This window comes from Dermacentor albipictus, chromosome 4 (genome assembly GCF_038994185.2).
Source record: "Dermacentor albipictus isolate Rhodes 1998 colony chromosome 4, USDA_Dalb.pri_finalv2, whole genome shotgun sequence".
NCBI classification, from domain to species: domain Eukaryota; kingdom Metazoa; phylum Arthropoda; class Arachnida; order Ixodida; family Ixodidae; genus Dermacentor; species Dermacentor albipictus.
In genome coordinates, this window is record NC_091824.1 from 85,456,824 (window position 1) to 85,476,737 (window position 19,914).

The 19,914-nt window shown below is 46.2% G+C and overlaps 1 protein-coding gene across 1 annotated transcript; it reads right to left on the reverse strand.

Annotated features, from left to right (window-relative positions):
- Nucleotides 1-850: 850 nt before the first annotated feature.
- LOC135901194 (glutamate-gated chloride channel-like) lies at nt 851-18,268 on the reverse strand. The gene is made up of 9 exons (XM_065430879.1): nt 18,217-18,268; nt 15,865-15,963; nt 12,926-13,023; nt 11,650-11,714; nt 8,442-8,665; nt 6,430-6,512; nt 3,077-3,211; nt 2,123-2,535; nt 851-1,400 (listed from the first exon to the last, which is right to left on the reverse strand). The coding sequence occupies exons 2-9, from the start codon at nt 15,927-15,929 to the stop codon at nt 1,167-1,169; spliced, it is 1,317 nt and encodes a 438-aa protein (XP_065286951.1). The 5' UTR covers nt 15,930-15,963; nt 18,217-18,268; the 3' UTR covers nt 851-1,166.
- Nucleotides 18,269-19,914: the final 1,646 nt, after the last annotated feature.

Sequence of the window (19,914 nt, forward strand, 5' to 3'; positions counted from 1 at the left end):
CTAGAAAGTTGCTAAGTATCTGCCATGTTTAGGACACAGCGCAGTCCATATATACCGACAAGAAATTCACTCGGTCCGAACAGACTTTGTCAAAATCAGTGACGTCACAGCAAGCTAGCGCGGAAATAGGGAGGCGGAGGCGCCTCCGCTCCTCCTCTATACTCAGACGCTCTTAAAACCCCCGTAGAGCGGTGCGTATTTGCCGTGAGCTGTCTTCGTTATCCTCAAGCCTGTCGATAATAACGACTAATGCGCGCGATAGCAACACGTTTCTTTCTTGTTTTGAACCACTGGTACATCCACTTTTCGTGCCTGCGACATCCGTAAGACCACCGGGTAAACACTGAAGAAGCGTAGCACGCTTTTTTTTTTCACCTCTATACCCAACGCTACGAGGATACCACTGCCCAATTTGCGGCGTACCGGACACCTTAGCGCACCTGATCCTCGAATGTCCATGGCATGTAGACAAAGACGCATTGCCTTCACCGCGAGACTGTTGTAACGCCAGACAAGAAAGCGAAGACCTCATAGAAACGTGGGAGGCCAAGCTCGTCTCCGGGGACCTGGAACAACAACGACGCCTCGTCGCCAGGGCCAAGGAGGCAGCGAAGGCCAGAGGGTTCCTGGAATGAGGAGACCTCCCACCGAGAGTAGAACCGGGGCCTACCCCGGGATACTGTTTCGAAAGTAAAAGTTTATTCCTCCTACTCCGTTCTCGGCCGGTCACTGATTACGTGTGTTTTCGGGTGTCTGTTTTCCTGCCTGCTTGTCGTCATTGGGACGTGACAAGCAAGTACACATTGCGCATGCGCGAACTAAGGAAAGAAAGCATTCTGGCACCCCTCAGTGATAGTAACTGCTCATATGTTTATTTATCCCCCTTTTTTTTAATCACAAGAGAAAAGTAACAACCCACTTACAAAAAGGTGTTTGTCAGTGCGTCTGAAGAAATAATGCACAAGCATTCCGTACATGCAGCTGAGTGTACAAGGGCAGCATCTCAGCAGCGCTCATGGTCTCTTAGTCTAAAGCTCGCTCCAGGTGCGAAGTTACAAGGCGTGCGCTCTATACTGAAGCCGGCGGATCACTCTGCCAGCGTGCTATGAATGGATGGCAAGCACCGCCGCCGGTTCGCGCAGGTTCCATCAGCGTGACGCGCGGTGTCAGATCCAGTCCTCGTGAGCGCCCGCCTTGACCGCGTAGTTCCGGATGTAGATCACCACGAAAAGCAAGAACGCCACCGGAAACACAATGCGAGAGGCGAGGTCCACTTTGTCTGCAGTCGATCGCGGCGCCTTCAGCCAGTTCCGGACAGGAGTCTGCCAGGTCGTTGGTGCTTTGGTTCCTTGGTCGTTGTGCCGCGCTGGCCCGTTCTTCGCGCCACTCTTCGCACCTTCCTGCAACAATAGGTGTGGCGAAAATTTTCTAAAGAAACTTTATAACTTTCTTTTCCTTTTTTAGAAACTTTGTACACTTTCTCGCTGTATAGTTTCTGTGTAGTTTCTATAGACAGGCCCCTCGTAGCGAGAATGCAATAATGTCTTGTTGCCGCAGGCCGTTCCGCAGACGCTTCCAACGGAATAGCAAAAAGCCCGTTGACTGTCGAATCTCGTACGTCAGTAGTTTGCGCAGCAGCGTTCTCGGAATCGAAGGGTTCAAAGCTCGATTCCCGATAAGTGGCGTAAAGTTGTGCTCGCCCTGTTTCTGAAAAGCAAAAGAACTGACCGTTTTGGGCGACACACACGTTAAACTGTGCAATATTCGTGACATTTCCCGATAAGCGTAAGACCGCAAAATCTTGGTTCAAACTAACCTCCTATGTCACTTCATAAACAATTCTGTAGTATCACTTAATGGACGCTGCCACCTCGAGCTGTAGTACGATAATTCTTTGCACATTTGCAGGTGGTTAGGCCCTGATAACGCGTTTTTGAAACCCTGAACGTTATACAAGGCTGTGTTCACGCGGTCTAAACACTCGGAAGGCCATGAACCGGTTACTGCGGTTAAGAAACTCCTACAGGTCAACGATGCCAGTGCTCCAGCGCATCCTCAAAATTGTCTTAGGCATTCCGTGCACTAACAAAATATAGTAAAACAAAACTAGCGTTCCGCTAACCACAAGTTCAAGGGCATCCGCTTCACCGAAGTTTTTGTCATCGACTTTGGGCACCAGAGCCGCCGTCTTCCCGGTTCCGCCTTGACAACAGCGAACGATGAGCTCGACGATCGCCACTTCGATCCAGAGGGCGACCACGAAGGCGAATGTCACTGAGGTCCACACGTCCACGGCCATGGTGTAGCTGGCGCGAGGGAACACGGACTCCCGGAGTCTAGACACCGTCGAGCCCATGGCGACCAGCACCAGAGCAGGAACCGCCAGGCGCGTTCGCGTGGCTGCACCGGTGTTGTCCAGCCAGAGCGGGATCCAGGACAGGAGAACGTACATGGCGCACGGGATGAACACCAGCACGTCGAAGCTGCGCGATAGACGCTGGAACCAGATCTCCACCCGAAGGCAGGAGTAGTCACCTGCGAGGTGGAAGCTCGACTGACGGGCGTCTCTGTCGCTCACGAGGGGCAGAGGCTGTTGCCTTCTTTCATTCCGAAGCACAATCCCTCGGTATGCTTCTCATCGATAAGGCATACCTATGTTAAAGCGATCAAGCGTGCGATTAAGTTTCGTAATTTGAATGATGCTTGAAGATCTTGTTTCCAGTGGGAATGTACTTCACTAGGGTGGCCATTTGGGCTTATACTCGCGATCCATTACGAATAGCGGACGTAAACAGATGTGACAGGACACTTGGCGTCAAGTGCGCGTTCACATGTGTACCTGGTCTAGATGCGCACGAGTTCGGCCTCCGAGGTGGTGAAGCTCGCATTATTTTTCTGTTTTCTTTTTTCTTCTTAATGTTGAGGTAATAGGCAACGCAGCTCTTGACCATGGCCGGTAGGTGGGGGAACATTCTAATAAACTTGCCGAGAAAATGCCTACAACGGGGGTGTCGGGAGCAGAAGATCAAACCAACACTGCCGCACCCAATGAACGTGCCAAATAAATGCCACGTACCTGTGATCGTTCGGCTCTTGCAACTTCCCAGCACGTGGCTAGTCAGTTTGTAGTTCCTGATGAGAAGGCCATCGTCGAAGCCCATAGGCTGGTGCAGTTTGAAGGCGAACACAATGTCATCCATCGTATATTTGTCTGCCATTCAAGAACACAAACGCATTAACCGTTGCTAACCAACAAAGTACACTCATTAAATTTACTGAGGTTTAATTCAAGAGACAGAAGTTTTATCTCCTTGCTTAGGCCTTAGAACTATCGCATGGTGAGCGGGTTTGGTTTCAGACCTTAACGACCACATCCCGACAGAGCCGGAATGCAAATAAAAGGTCATTTTGGGTGGACGTTAAGGACTCCAGCTGGTCGAAATTTATCCGGAGTCATCCGCTTTGGTGTCCCTCGCGATTCATAACCCACTGTGTTGTTTCTGGACGTTAAGTTTAATAATAACTGAGCCCGTGCAGGGGCTCGCGCCAGTGGCATGGTCGATCGAGTTCTTGGCGATAGTTATACGCCGCGCGAGATTGAAGCGTACGTATCGCGAATGCATATTCTTTCAAAACGAGGCGGACAGCCGCATGCAAGAAACACCATAGCTGTTAGATATCTTTTAATGCTATAGCAATCAGGGCATGTAGTACGCAGGGCGGATGACCGGTGGTCTATTAGAATTGCAGAATGAGTAGTGAGAGAATTAGGGAAGCGCAGTCGAAAACGGCGGAGAATAAAAGTTGGCGTGATGAAATTAAAAAATTTGCAGCCATAAGGTAAGGTCAGCTGGCTCAAGACAGTGACATTCGGAGATCGCTGGGAGAAACATTCGTGCTGCAGTGGACAAAAATAAGCTCAGGATGGTGAATGATGCTACAAGAAGAAAGACAACGTGTACACGGATGAATTTCTTTGGCTACACCACCTAGCTTTGGTCTGTGGCCTCAGTACGTTGACCGCGTTGAGAGAATCAGGAAAACCTAGCCCCTGCGAGGAATCGAACCCGGAGCGTCAGGATGGTAAGCGAATACCCGTTCTCGCCGCCACACCGACAGCCGATAAAGGCCGATCCACACGACGGACCAAGACCGCGGGCCGATCGGTCACGTGATGCGACGTCACGGTCCGCCGCGGTCCGGTCCGGCGCAGAGCACATCCACACGGCGGAACGCCATAGCAGACGGCAGAGCGGACCAACCAGCTACACTCTCGGCCAGAGTGTTATCATTGTTATCATTCCGGCTCGAGTCCCACAAAGCCGGGAACTGCTCAACGAGGTATACAAAATGAAAAAAAAAAACCTCCTCGTCACTCTAAGAGGACACGGTGTTTAAAAAATATATCTGCTGCACGCACGTGTAGGCGGAACGGCGGACATGAAACGACTGGCTTGACTGGCTTTTGCTGAGCCGAAAACTAGATTGGATTTGGCTGAAGACACTCTGTTGCCGGACAACATTCGTTGGCTACGCCAAAATCGCTGCGGTTTGCATGCGGTCCGCCACCAAAACGGAATCGGGAAAAGCCTCGGCGATTTGTTGGACTGCGAGGGCTGCGGTCTCGCGCGGGCCAACTGCGGTACGCACGAACTGGTGACGTACTATCACGTGATGCGCGGACCACGGTCCAAAAGAGCAATTTGGTCCGTCGTGTGGATCGGCCTTAAGGGGCGCGAAATGCGCGCGACCGTACAGCGGAGCAGCACCGCCACCGCCATGTGCCTATCACGATATCGACGCGCCTGCGCCGCTCGCGCGTAGAGACTTCCCAGAGACGCGCAGTGGAGTTTGGCTGCAAAAGCGATGAAGCCAAACGGACGCACCTTCCTGCCCCGTTCAATCAGCTGTAATAAAAGCCTGCATAATATATCATTTTTAGGGATGGCGCGCGGGGGGGAACAGACGTCAGCGCATGGTCAAAATGCCTTCCACGGAGCGTTTCCGTTTACCATGGTAACCGCATGCATCACGTCTCTGCCGAAGTTACAGCACGGTCATCGCACAGTGTGAACCCACAAACGTCACAAAGCGCAGCGACATTGTAGCTCGACAAACCCTACATTAAGGGACCCTAAAGAGCGGCCCTAAACCACTTTAGACTGGTAATGCATACCTTCAAATCTCTGTATTCATTATTTTCCTCGCCTTCATTTTCTCGTCTTTATCTTTTCTTTATCAGCCAACGAAACAAAAATGGAATTCTGAGAGCGAAACATATAACCCGCTTAAATTGTCTCAGTGGCTCTCTTCAATCAAGGCGGATGGCCGGTGCCGATCGTCTTCACAATCTCACAGAATGTCGTACCTATGATTCATCACAGAGCTTCAGCATGTAATGGCCACGTTGAGAAAAGAAAGTTGCTTATGGTACACTACATCGGGCCGACAGACGTAATGCGAACTTAATTGTAAGTCATTTCGAGGTACAACTTCGCAGTGACACGAAATAAATCCAAAAATGCAATGACAATGTTTTGCATGCGAAGGTCGTCAATCTGTATATGCGCATAAATTGTGGCAGACTTTTAGTATACTTCCTGTGTTCATCAACTTATTTTATTTCTCTTTTTAAGTTTCACTCCGAAAAGCCTTCTTCGTACATGAGTTTGTATGCGTCGGTGACGATTTGATTGTTGTGCTTAACATTGTGGGAAATTTATGTGCATTGTTATGGCAACATATCCTCCTTGTGCAACAGGCACAAACAAAACGATACTAGAACCCCGGGAACTAAAAGAGAGAGAAAGAGAGAAACAAAACTTGTGCAGAAACCATCGATGACGATGATTGTCAACGTAAACGAATAGCCGAACGCTCCAAGAAAGCTGTTTGCTTTATGAAGGAACGGCGTGCTTGTTGCGGTGAGGGTATTTAGTTAGCCCTTCTCGTTTCATCGCGCAATTCCGTGGAGAACAGAACCGTGAACCAGTGCATCTCGGGCGGTAGTATAGGCGAACAGGACGTGCGTCTCCAGAAGCTGGGACCGCTGTAGTTTGCCAACGAACGTGCCCCGCACTGCGAGCACTCCTTTTCGCGTCGGCCAACCCCGGAAGTGCGCCAAAGCACCACAGACAGCTTTTCGCCTTCTTCAAAAGGGAACAGAGAATGCACGGATGTTGACCAGAATAGCGTCTGGTTGGCTACCCTACACTGAGGGAGTAGAATAGAAGTACGATAGAATGAGACGAAGAAAGGCGAGGAAGCTAGCCGCGGGGAATGTGTGCACGCATTCACCGCGTGCTCTCACAGAGCAGTCACTAGAGATCAGGGTCATCTCACACGCATGTAAAGCTCGTCCTACAGAAAGCATTTCTACATTGAGGGCGTAAGACCCAAGTAGGCCAGGAAATGCGACAGTATACTCACAGCTTGGCATGATGACTGAACACACCTGCACGTCAAAGGGATACCTCTTCAGATCCATCGGGCACGACAGCTTCAGCGTGAGTCTGGTGGAATGGAAACGAAGACTGAACGCATATAGTCAACAGTATACCGCGAATTCAGCGCGCTAACGTCGTAATCAAGGGCACAGCGAAGTTGGTACATTTGAGTTTCTCGCTTCGTCGTTAATTGTGTTGTGCGGCTTAAGCGTGCTGCTTGAAAGCGAACACTGAGCGACAAACAACACTGCATGGAGAATTGCACGTCCCCTACACATATCGGTGAACGTTCACCGCTGTGCTGATACAGCGAGTGTTAGGGGGCGAAAGTTGGGCCAAGCGGTAATAAATAACGACTGGTGACAGTACCACCGTTGGGCCTTACAATTCTAGAACGACTAAAAAAATTGTACAATCCGAAAGCGCCTCTTATCTTTGCTACCTCCATTTGGGCGCAAACCCGACCGCCGTTGACTGTGGTGCCAGTGACCATTGTAACTCGAAGAGTGTTCGCGGAATCGGGCTCTGTATATGCATCACTGACGAGTGAAATGAAAGTTACTGATTGCTTATTTGCGGGGCCGACAAAATAATATCCGTATTCATGCGAGAATACAATTTCGGTAGTAAATTGCCTTCTGGCCCAACGTATGCTGGGCGCGACAAAACGAACGGGAGTGTAGTGCTGGTGTGGTATCACATGTCTTCTTTATTCTTTAGTTACTTCATTCGGTGTTCACCTCACAGTGTCCGATGGCGTTTAAGCACAGGGGTCACAACACTGAATAAAACACGCGTTCGATAAAAAACCGCAGTTGCTTCTAAGTTGGCTTGTCCAACAACTCGAAATAAAAATGAGTTTGTAAACATTTTTCTCCTAAACATGCAACTACGAATGTTCAAATCATGATTAGTACGCATTAATACATAATGACGTTATTTTTGGGTTTCGATCTTGTTGGTTCCAGTCTATTAGGCTACTGCCATCTGCTTCGCCCGCGCAGCAGTTAGCGATCTTTCTGAGAGACATCTTGGCGATCCGAAATCAAAAGCTCCACATATAAAGAAGGACAGTTACCGTGTCCTACTGCCCAACCTTCGTCCTGTTTCCTGTCCCCTTTAACGCATACTACTATAATTCGCTTTTTATGGTAGTTAACGAAAATATTACGAAGGTAACATCTCGTAGTTTGCCTTGTCCTCCGTATCTTTAGTTAGAAAAATTTATTGGAAGGCATGTAAAACAAAATAACAGAGAGAGATAAGAGAGCTTTCTGTGCTTGTTAATGCCTTGTTAATAGCTATTTACTACTCTAAGAATGGTGGCATAAAATTGGGCTTATTTAAGAAGGACGACCTGTGATTTGCTAAGCGATGTAGTACTGAGAATTATGAGATAGAGAGAAAGAGATACATTTATCATGACGTAAGAGCTGAGAGGTCGACCTGAATTGCACCCTCGAATGTGTAAATCATGATCTATTCGCCTTGATACTTAATGAGGTGCACTGTTTTTCTTTGTTGGTTCCAGTAAAACTTTGTTATTGGGCTACTGCCATATGTTTGATCTGCACAACATAAGAGGCGGGGAAAACAACGTATTGGGAAAGACGAACGGGAGTAACATGAGAGGGCAAAGAAGAGGAGGTCTCGATAAACAACACACGGCGAAGTCTACGAAGTCTATTGAAAGTCTCAAATCAAGGCCACTTTCGTGCAGGAATTTGTTTTGATAGCCTTTACTAAAGCTCGCCGACGACAGAGGTCCGGCAGTGGTTGACCGCCGAAATTTGACAAACGTTCTGCCAGTGATTGTCTGTGGACAGATCTACGCACAACTTGAGAATCGAGAAGTCAAATAGGCTAAGAACACCGCTGATTTAACTATACGAACCACCTCAAACTCGACCGTGTAACAACCGAAGTTACTCGGAACCTATAAACACATGTTACAGGCCTTCTTTTTTCTACATCTTACAGGAGTGTCGCACCTACCTCGCGCTGTACAAAACCCGTCCCGTCGGGAAGATGCGGACGAATAAATTGGGCCGGGGCACATTGTGAAAGTGGCCTTCTTTCTCGTTGGAAAAGAACGCGTCTGGCGTCCAGATCTTCTCGGCGTCGTAGAGGGTGACATACTGGACGTCGCCGGCGCGGTCGTCGAACGCCAGCCGCGGGTCGAGCCAGCTCTGCCTGAAGTACGCCTGAATCGTGTAGTCCTGGAAGGAGCGCCGCGAGTAGTTATAACACAGCTACTACTCGCGTAGTAGTGCTTCTACTGCGCTACCGCTACACTCAAGGTGGTGCGCAAATTCTTCGAAATATAACGGGACACACCAAAGCGCAGCGCTGGATATATCTGCATTTGAACAGGGAGGGTTTACTATAGTCCAGATCCGTGTACGCGTATGAAACATTACCGACACTAACAACAACAAGGCCTCAGGATGTTAAAAAAAAAGATGATAAAAGGTATATGCGCAGAGAAATATACGACACAGATATATATATATATATATATATATATATATATATATATATATATATATATATATATATATATATATATATATATATAAACAATGTTTACCCGATGGCCGTAGAATGGAGTTGGCTAAATATTTTTTTTTAACTTGGAAATCAAGAATACCGTTGAACATCATGCGATATTTCGTTAAAATTTCTGTGTGCTTAAGAGAGATACCAATAAATCGATATTATAAGTATAGGTTTTATGACGTAATTTATTTCTTTAATCTGCAGAACAGAAGTGCACTCAATACATTGCCGGTCAAAAGTCTGTGCTATGTAGAACATCTTAATACCTTTTAGTATATTTCCACACAGGTCCCAAAAGACTTCTTATTTAGCCCTCTGAAACAACCTGCTAAATTGAACGGGTAACCAAAAGAGCATAAATTGCAGGTAGCAACCCCACTGCTGGCGCTGTAGTATTCCTACGCGGTATTATTCTTTCGATAGTTTGTCCAACTGTATAAATAAATAAATATACAACTGTGGCCGGTTTCAACGACGTGCATCAATAGTGCAAGATGACTGGTTCCACAGAGCCAAGAATCATAGTCTGGTGGTTTCGTGAAATAAAGGCCCATTGTTTGCAGGTAGTGCCGTCGTATCTGGTTTAGGCCAGAGCATGTCCACAACAGGTGTTTGATTGTAGCCGCGGACGCTTGAGCTGGGCAATACAGGCAGCTATCCCCAAATGGTCCACGGAGGTGTAGTGGCCAGACACAGGTACCTGATGGGGTGAGTGCTATCCCCACACAAAGTCTCCACAACACCACCTCCTCCTGGCGGGTAAGGCCACCTGGGAGGTTTGAACCACGCGGTGGGATTAAATCTCGCGTCGTGCGGTGGAAAATCTCCCTGCGGTGGAGAAAATCACCCTTGGGATCACTTGGGAAAGATGCTTTCAAAGTTTGTGGCAGGTCACTGTGGGTAGCGGTGTCAGCTTGTATGTTAGTAGAAATAGCGCGCCGTGGAACCCTGTACCCGAAGCTGACCGGGCACCCGTGCAGTCACGCGGTGTATTTTGTCTGCGAAAGGGTGGGCATTGTATACCTTCCGAATCCCTTTTATGGCCGAGGTGGAGTCAGCCTAGCGTCGGAGCGGAACGAAAACGAAAGACGAAACAAAACGATATTTTCGACCGGAACGAAAGCGTAACCGAAACGTTACTTATACTATTGTTTCGAAGTGAAACCGAAATACTTTTGTTTGGTTTTCGGTTCAGGGAGACAGTCGGCAATCCGAAACAACCGACGTCGGGCAACGTAAGAAGTAGCGCGTATCTTAAGGGTCCGCATAAGCGCGTATCTGAGGCCGGCGTAGTGTGAGCGATAGCCGGTCAAGGGCTCCACTAATCTAAGCCTGCTGCTCGATGCACTAGCGGATCGGCATCGTAGCAAAACCCAGGGCTTTTGCGCTGGAGCGCTTATCGTTTCGTTTCCTACTGGTACAACAACGCTTCGTTACCGAGGTTCCATCGTTCGTTTATGTTCGTTTAAGTTCGTTTTATCGGAACAGCTAGCGGTCTCGCACTTCGGCGAGTACACTCGATGACGTGCTGCTTCTGAGATCATGCTCAATGCCATGACTCATGGCATTGAGCATGGCATCATAATTCACTTATTTAGAAAAATAAGCACCATGCTTTTATCGTTACTTTGCTTCGAAAATTTTTGCATGCGAACCGAAACCGTTATAAACCATTGCGGATCACTTTTTCTTTTCGTTCCGGAGCATAATCGGAACGGAACTTTTTTCAGTGGAACGAAACTAAAACCAGAACGAAAAACAATTCGTCCCGACACCCTGGGAGTCAGCGCGTATTATTATGATCGATGTCCGCGGCGACGCAGAAGCAGCTATCACCAAGTTTGTTGCGCCTCGTAGGGCGAGCCCGAGGCTGCAAGAATCCCATCAAATCACGCGGACGCCGGGCCACGCGGGATTGGAGGGGAACGAAAGGGCAAACGCCTTAGCTCGAGCGCTAATCAGTCGAGCGGGGCAAAACCAATCGTCTCATCAATCTCCACCCATTACCTTCGTGCCCCTGCCACCCAATTACTGCGACCGACTCGAGATCCAGCGACGCAACCGCAGGATTTCCCCTCGAATTAAATGTTTTCTCTCTCTCTCTCGTAGGGCCAAAAGTTCAGCACTGACCGATGGGACCGGAGTTGTCAGACGGTACACATAACTGGCACTTACGGATGGGTGCCCTGGCACCACAGTGGACGTAACCACTTTTTTGTCTTTGCAGCTCGCATCGGTATAGGCCACCATTGAACCTTTTGGGAGTGCGGCATCTGCTTTTATGTGGCGCCGGAAGGTAGCCAGCCGATGGACGAGGGACCGGATTTCGGAGGCGGCCGATGGGTTTGTTTTCTGTGAGTTGCTGGTGACGCCAGGGTGTCTGCCGAAGATGGCGAGATAGAAACCGGACTGCCCATGTATGCCACGAAGTGACTCTGCGCTGATTTGCACTGGCCCAGGGACTCTTTTTCTCTTTATTTTTATTGTATGTGTGGGGGGGGGGAGGCAGAGGGGCGGCTGTGGTGAGTGCCACACCAACTATTTTCACGGCCTCCTTGACCATCATCACCACTATGAGCGGGACTTCACGGTACCGTCATCCCCATAAGTAGCACCATAGGCAACATAACGAGATCTTGCTTACCATATTCTTTTCCGACACCTCGGGTATGGAGAGGACGAACATGCTCACCTCGACGTGAACAGGACCTTTTGAAGCACGTAAGGGTAAAGGGGGAAGAGAAAAAGAAAAGAACCGTGTTCAGGCGACGGCGCCCGAGTTCGAGCCAATAGTTGGTTGGCAGAAGAAACAAAACCACTTGGAGCGTATGAGCTTTAGCTATCACCTTACAGAGTGGCATAATTCCAGTGATTCTTTTCCCTTCATTTTATTATCAATCTCATAGTGCACAGCTTCGGACTGGGCGATTCTCGTGATAATGTAGGTGGCGAGAGACACTGAGGACACCGGCAAAGGATGAAAAGGGATATAATTGGAATATGATTTATTATTCCTGCCCTTGCAGCATAATATGTGAAGCGTCGAGATGCACACTATATGCTGGAGTGAGACAGTCGAACAGGGCAAGAGGTTAAGTTCGCTTCCCTCTCGAGAGCATTCAACCTGCAGGCATACAACCGGTCGAGAGCACAGCGGCTTCGTTTCTTAATTGCCACCCCCACGTACTGCACTTACACAGGTTCTCCAATGCGCATTTCAAGACCGAATTTAAAAAAGAGTTATTGATTGATTGATTGATTGATTGATTGATTGATTGATTGATTGATTGATTGATTGATTGATTGATTGATTGATTGATTGATTGATTGATCGATCGATCGATCGATCGATCGATCGATCGATCGATTGATTGATTGATTGATTGACATTAACTTGAGCGCGTGCTTTCAAGAATGAAATTTGGCAAATAAGCTGAACTGCTTTACTCCTTTATTCGGAATGGCAACAAGTACCGTGCGTCGCCGGCTTCTGCACTACGTTAGCTTGCTATGTGAATGAACGATGATGATGGGTGAAGCGTATTTTTACAGCTATTTAGCAGCTGGCTGCCAAACATGTGGCAGTAATTTGCAAATAAAGAAAAGGAAGCGGCACATAAAATGAAATATCTAATTTTCTGCATGGTCTGAGCGTTCGCTAACATGTTCAAATACACTTTACACATAAACACCTCACTTTAAGCATAGAACAAGATTAAACTGAGATTTCTCACAGTTTTGCAATTGCACAAGAAAATTATAAGGCAGCGTCAAAGCCAAACGCGCACGCAAAAGGCAAAATAGTACTTGAATAACCTACGAAAACGAAGAGCGCTATAAGAAAATAGTAAACAAGCCGAGTAGTTATACATATTTCAGTGTAGCCATATAGTTTCTCTCAACTTTGCTCGGTTCGTTACCTGTGTCATTGATGCTTGGCGGCCGCACGCTATTGTCGTAGGCGTTCTTCTCGAAGATGGAGTTAAGGATGTTGCTGTGCCGCTCGCGGTTATAGGCTCTGAAACACAAGTGTGGACGTTACTGTCTTTAGCGCACTGATGACGGTGCACTGCTTTTCATGCGAACATTTAAGCATTCAAGGCGCAATTTCACACAAGAATATGTTACAAACATGAAGAACCAGTTACTTAAGCAGACCATGGAGACGACATGCTCGTCGCAGGAGCATAACGGCGCTCACCTGCGGCGAAATCAATTTTAATATATATATTTTTTTATTTTTCTTCAACTTCTTTAAGCTTGCCAGCGAAGGTACATAACCTTAACTTCAACATATAGAAGAATTGTCACGATGCGGCAGCAGCAGTTAACTGCCATCACACTTATTCAACGAATACAGTGTTAAATTGTTCTTGCGCAATGATTTACGAATATGCACCTGCAAACTGTGTTTTCACTGGCTAGCAGGCACACGATGCATATATATTGCAATGGGCTATTACTATACGCTTGACGAGGTACAGTATAGTCGTCATCAAGGAGATGTAACACTTTCGCTCAGATGGATAATATAATCTGAAATACATAACACACAGGGTGTTTCAGCGAACACTTTCAAAAACGTTTAAAGGTTGCCTGTGGCAGATAGCTCAATTCTAGTTTGAGCCGGTCTACTCGAAGCGCCGGACACTACCTGCACAAAAAATGAAATGCAAAATTGACTAAATAACAAGAATTCACTCATCAACTTTTTACATAATTATCTTATGACCCATATTGCAATTTACAAATTCTAGCAGTGGACTTCGCAAGGCGGATCCACTTGGAACGAATTCTCAGGACGACACCAGTTTCGAGATATAAATTCCCGAACTTTACGGAGAAATGCATTGGTGTTCCAGTTACTTGTGTGCTTCAGTGCATGAAATGACGTTTTGTTAACAAATTAACTGGAACGCCAATGCATTTCTCGGTAATTCTCGGGGAAGTTCGGGAATTTATATCTTGAAACTGGTGTCATCTTGAAAATTCGTTCCAAGTGGATCCGCCTGGCGAACTAACGGCTATAATTTGTAAATGCCAATATGGGCCATACTGTAATTAGTTGAAAACCTAATTAGTGAATTTTTATTGATTAGTCGATTTCGCGTCTCAATATTTTGTGCAAGTATTGTCCGCCGCTTCGAGTATAGACCAGCTCATGAACTAGAATTGTAATACCTGCCATAGGCAACTTTTAAAGATTTTTCAAAGTGTTTGCTGAAACACCCTGTATATTTCTGCACCGTATCGATAAAGGCGAAATAAACGTCTGACGAGTACGCGGCCGCTTTTTGAGAAAGCAGTTTGATCAAAAGAAAAGGCGCTTCATGTTCTGGGGAGCCCGTCGCTACAGTTTCCCTGACACTGAAAGTTTCTGGGCATTCATAAAAATTGCAACCTTGGTTCTGAAACCAAAACTAACGAATCACTTCTATCGTTACCGCACACATATAAAGTGTGGGCGCGGAAATCAAGAGAGAGCGATATAAGGCAAAATGACAAAACATTAGCGTGTCTGCCAAAGCGATGAAATGAAGGGCAACAGGCAAACGCCACATTGACAACAGCAACGCCTCACACAGGTCAACGACTTTTTTTTTTAGGCGAGAGCCCATATAACTGAACGTGCGTGCAGAAGGGAGCCCATAAAGTGGAAGACGGGCAACAACGGAGCGCTAATATGTGATGCATAGATTGCCGCACTAGTCAGGCCCAACGATATGTCGTTTTGGAGCCCAAATAGTAAAGATGGCCAAATAATGCATCTAATAATGCAGTAATAAATAATCTAATCAATATATAATAAATATGCTTAGTCCCAGGCATAGTTCCGTTTTTATCGTTATTATTATTATGTTAAAGTTACAGGTGAGCACGCGGTGTGCGCTTCCATCTTGCCTCAATAGACAGTTGGCAGTGGCTTTTTGTGCTGTTAAGTTATCCGAGTGTTGAAGATATGCTTTTGCGCCTTATCTATGCGTCACGTTCAGGGTCGTACATTTTTATGGAAATCTACTTATCATTCAAGCGCTGACAACTGTAGAAGCCTAAATTGAAGTATATTCGACCGACTCGACATCCAGCGACGCAACCGCAGGATTTCCCCTCGAAATAAATGTTTTCTCTCTCTCTCTCTCTCTTTCTCGTAGGGCCAAAAGTTCAGCACTGACCGATGGGACCGGAGTTGTCAGACGGTACACATAACTACGTATGCACTACGTATGCCGTCACCGCTGCGGTCTCGATGCAAGTGCGTACTCGGTGCGCAAATTAGATAACAAGTGCCCAGCTGGTCAAAGTCGTATCGGTCATGTTATAGCGGGAACGCTGCGATAAATCTGTCAGCACTTATCTATACGTTAGGCATCAAGGGTGCGATCTTGTACGCGTTCCAAACTCGAACGGAGGCGGTCCGTTCTTTCCGCCGCGAAATTGGCGGTCCGTTCCGTTGCGTTTGTCCGATAGCAGACAACACGGAATGATTGACAGCAGATATCACTTCACAATTGACGTCATGGCGTTCTTCACCGTTCAAACTCGCCAACCGTGTGCGGCTCGGTGGAACGGACCGCCTCCGTTCTATTTTGGAACGCGTACAAGATCGCACCCCAAATCAACCGCCTTCTCCCTTCTTAAACTAAATAAAATTTTATGAAGAATAGACCAATAGCAAGGTGTTTCCCCCAAAAGTCGGCGGCAGTACACGGTATTAGAAAGCGCCTATAGAGTAAGGGCTCTGATGTAAGCAAGCCACGTGAACGGCCAACTAGCGAATGCGTTTTTTTGCGTTTACGGGCTGCTGCATGCGCTTTAAATATCGAGCGCGCAGATGAACCCTTTCAGAGAGAGAGCTTACCGTAGTGATGAGCCACCTTGCAGCAGAAGAAAAAAGACGCAGAACAAGTAGCTACATAGAAACATATCTCCTTTCGTCGAGCTCCTCCGTCTTTTGCAACTGGAAGGGGCGATAATTTGCAAACAACGATAACAGTCCGCACTGCACAAATATGCATGCATGCATGTATGTATGTATGTATGTATGTATGTATGTATGTATGTATGTATGTATGTATGTATGTATGTATGTATGTATGTATGTATGTATGTATGTATGTATGTATGTATGTATGTATGTATGTATGTATGTATGTGTGTGTGTGTATGTATTTATGTATGTATGTATGTATGTATGTATGTATGTATGTATGTATGTATGTATGTATGTATGTATGTATGTATGTATGTATGTATGTATGTATGTATGTATGTATGTATGTATGTATGTATGTATGTATGTATGTATGTATGTATGTATGTATATTAAAAAATTATGGGGTTTTAGGTGCCAAAACCACTTTCTGATTATGATGCACGCCGTGGATGTATGTATGTATGTATGTATGTATGTATGTATGTATGTATGTATGTATGTATGTATGTATGTATGTATGTATGTATGTATGTATGTATGTATGTATGTATGTATGTATGTATGTGTGTATGTGTGTGTGTATGTATGTATGTATGTATGTATGTATGTATGTATGTATGTATGTATGTATGTATGTATGTATGTATGTATGTATGTATGTATGTATGTATGTATGTATGTATGTATGTATGTATGTATGTATGTATGTATGTATGTTGTGTGCGTATACGGTATAACCACGAAATGGACCTTACTATATCAACAAGGTTTTCTAACAATTCTGCAGTCGCCGCTTTCCTCACCGACAGCTACAAACAATGTTTGACAACCGTCATCGCCTTTTTTTTTATCAATCTGCGCTCGGAGAGGGAGACGCAACTTGTCTCAGCCAATCGGCAGGGTGATTATATATACAGAATATATAATATGCATGTAGAAATGTAGAAAATTCCAGAAAATTTAAGGAATTAGAGAAGATTCCATAAAGATTCCGTAATAATAATATCGAAGACACGTATATTGCACCATTAGCATACGTAAGTTTTCAGTATAGCAGCCTGTGTTCTTAGTAAGCATTTTTTTCTATCGAAACGTTGGCTTCGAGCCTGAGATTTATCGGCCTTGTTCGCCCAATGTCTATAGTAAATAAAATTGTTGTAGTAATGAAATAGGCCTTAGCATAGTCATGCATTTCAAGGCGCTGTAGTCTTTCTCAGTTAAAATTATCATAGAGACCTGCTTTATGACTAGGCAACGAGAAAGCCTAGCGTGTCTGTTAATTTATTCCTAACGCGCATGTATAGTTAACATTAAAGTGCAAATGTAGCCCTATTTAATTTTTGTTTATTCATTCATTTACCCTCAAGTGCACAGAGCTTTACAGAGGGAAGTGGAGTACACAAAAATAACAAAACAAAATAAAAAAATGATATCAAATGTATAAGCACCTGCAGGCACATATGATGATGCAATTTTCAAGGGTCACATAAATAAAAATCAATACGATGCGAAGTACAGTGTGTACAAACAAGGCGAAAATAAAATGAACAACATTCACTCCACGCGTCATAATTTAAATAACTGTGTATCGCTGAACAAAACAAGTCATAAGTCGAAGAGGAAACGATATTCTAAGGAATGTGGTTCCAGTCTTTGGACGTGCACTGGACGAAAGAATAAGGAAAAATGTTAGTGCCGCAATTAGGGACGTCTATCTTATGATGATGATCTTAACCGGCCCAAAGGTAAGACGGGGTCGTGACAAACTCGCTTTTCCAAAACTGGATGATGCTGTATCTCGTGCTAAATTGCATAGGACGAGATGCTTGGCGGCGTGATCCAAGTGACTGCAAGGAAAAGGTGCGTTTCATCGACGTGATACTGCTAGTGCGATGGTAGTTAGATAATTTAAAACGTGCTGCGTTATTCTATACCATTTCAAGAGGGTAAGTTATGTGCGATTGAGAGGAGGTCCCAAATGGAGCGTCTATTGTGTTACACGAGGCCTAGAGTTCAATAAGAACACTTGGAACGTATTTGTACTGAGACCAGGCCGTATCGGTTCAATAACTTGGTACGTACGTGCGCGCTTGTCAAGTATTCCGACTTACACAAAGAGAGGAAGCATTAGTTCAACATTGATTCCGCGTTCGATTTCTCATCTTCCGAAGCTACACACGGCATTCCACTATACACGCATTCATGCTGAAGTACGAAATAAATGTTCCCTAACAAGCGCAAGTGCGCGTTCTTGAAAACAACGAAGAATAAGCTCACGCGATTGGTCCGAGATTGTTGCTTTCTCCGGTGCTCACCGCTCGACTTTCGCGTGGCGCCGTCCCCGTACACTCTAGGGTCGCTTGACGCCAGCGCGAGTATCGCGCAAGAAGCACGATGGAGGGTCGCCTATTCAAGGGGTTCCTTGAGTGGACGGGCTGTGTGGGCCACAACAAGTGCCGTGTTTACTCGAACCTAAGCGTCGTTTTCTCCGACTCCGTGTTCCCGGTGGCAAAAGTGAGAGAGGGTATTCATGTCCCAAGACACGGAGACTGAGAGAAATAAACAGTATCGTAATGTTCAACACACTGTAGTTTTAAATCTTTCTTGGCGAGTTACTAGCACTTTTATTTGTCGGATATGCTTCTAGTCTCTTTCGTGGACCGATCCCGGAGATAGTGCAATCTAAAAAAAGTATGCGCCGGTCCAGAAGGTCGATGTGGTGCCGGTGTTCCCAGGGGCATCGGTGGTATCGGTATCGGCGATAACGGACTATAGATATCGGTGGTATATGACCTAGCAGTACCACCCCACTGTGGTGGCACTACCGCCATGCGCCGGTACCGCCACCATAGTGGCGGTACTGACACAGTGGTAAGATACACAGTGGTGGTACTGTCGGTGGTAAGATGAGCATTTTTACGTTATTCCTTCGTGGCAGCCAGTATTTTGAGACGCTGTCGTTGAGACGCTGCGCTTTTAGTTGAAGACGTAGATGCTACCGTTCGAGACGCTGGGGACATCTGATTAAATTTTATGGTTCACGCAACCCATCCTCACCCTCAACTCTCTCGGGAAGACATTGTACTTCATTTAGGTAAACTAGAGGTTGAATCTCCCTATAACTTGGTGCTTTTTTTTTTCTTGTACAGCGAAGCACTCTATGGCTAGGAGGTGGAAAAAGAATGTTCCGAGATGGTGACAAAAATAAATAATCGTGTGGGCCGATCCTGGAGATAGTGCAGAAAGGGTCCAAATTCAATGGCACGTGCCCCTGCGGGCACTGGGGCCTGTAACGCGCCTTTGAACTACCTTTGTCACACGTGGGACCCGAAGAGGTCCGAGGCACAAGGGTAAGAAAAGTTGTTTTTGAAAAAAAAAATGTTTTTGTACAACTTCCAAGGTAAATGTACCTGGTAGCGAAGCTTCCATAGGAGCCCATACGTTCAAAACATGGCGGTCCATCGGCGGTCCATGGGGCTTAGCGCCATCTGTATGTGGTGGGAACACTTCCGGCAGAAGAAAAAATAATGTGACGCCATGTCCGTTAAAAGCAGATGTGACGTCATTTTGTTTTTGAAGGCGCGAAATTTGTTTTGTTGTTCTACCTTTGGAGCTATATATTCAAATGCCCTGCCATTCGACTTGATGGGCGTTTCGAGCTTTCAGCGCGGAAAGCGATGCACGAAAAGGCCAGCCGTACGGTTGTCGAAATCGCATCCCTGCACAGAACATACTTTCTTTGGAGGCCGACGAAAGCTTTAGGTGTAGAGTGCTGATCCGATTGTTGGATGCCAAGCCCGTCGGCCAGCGCGGTCGCACGAAAACAACTACACAATTATCTGGCGGTCGTAACTCACTACATTTGACTGAACAGATTAAGAAGCAATGAAGCTACCCGCGTCACCGAATTCAGACAAACTTCGACAAGTAAGAAAGCACAAACTGTGAGGGGGGCGTATTTCAACAGGTGATACG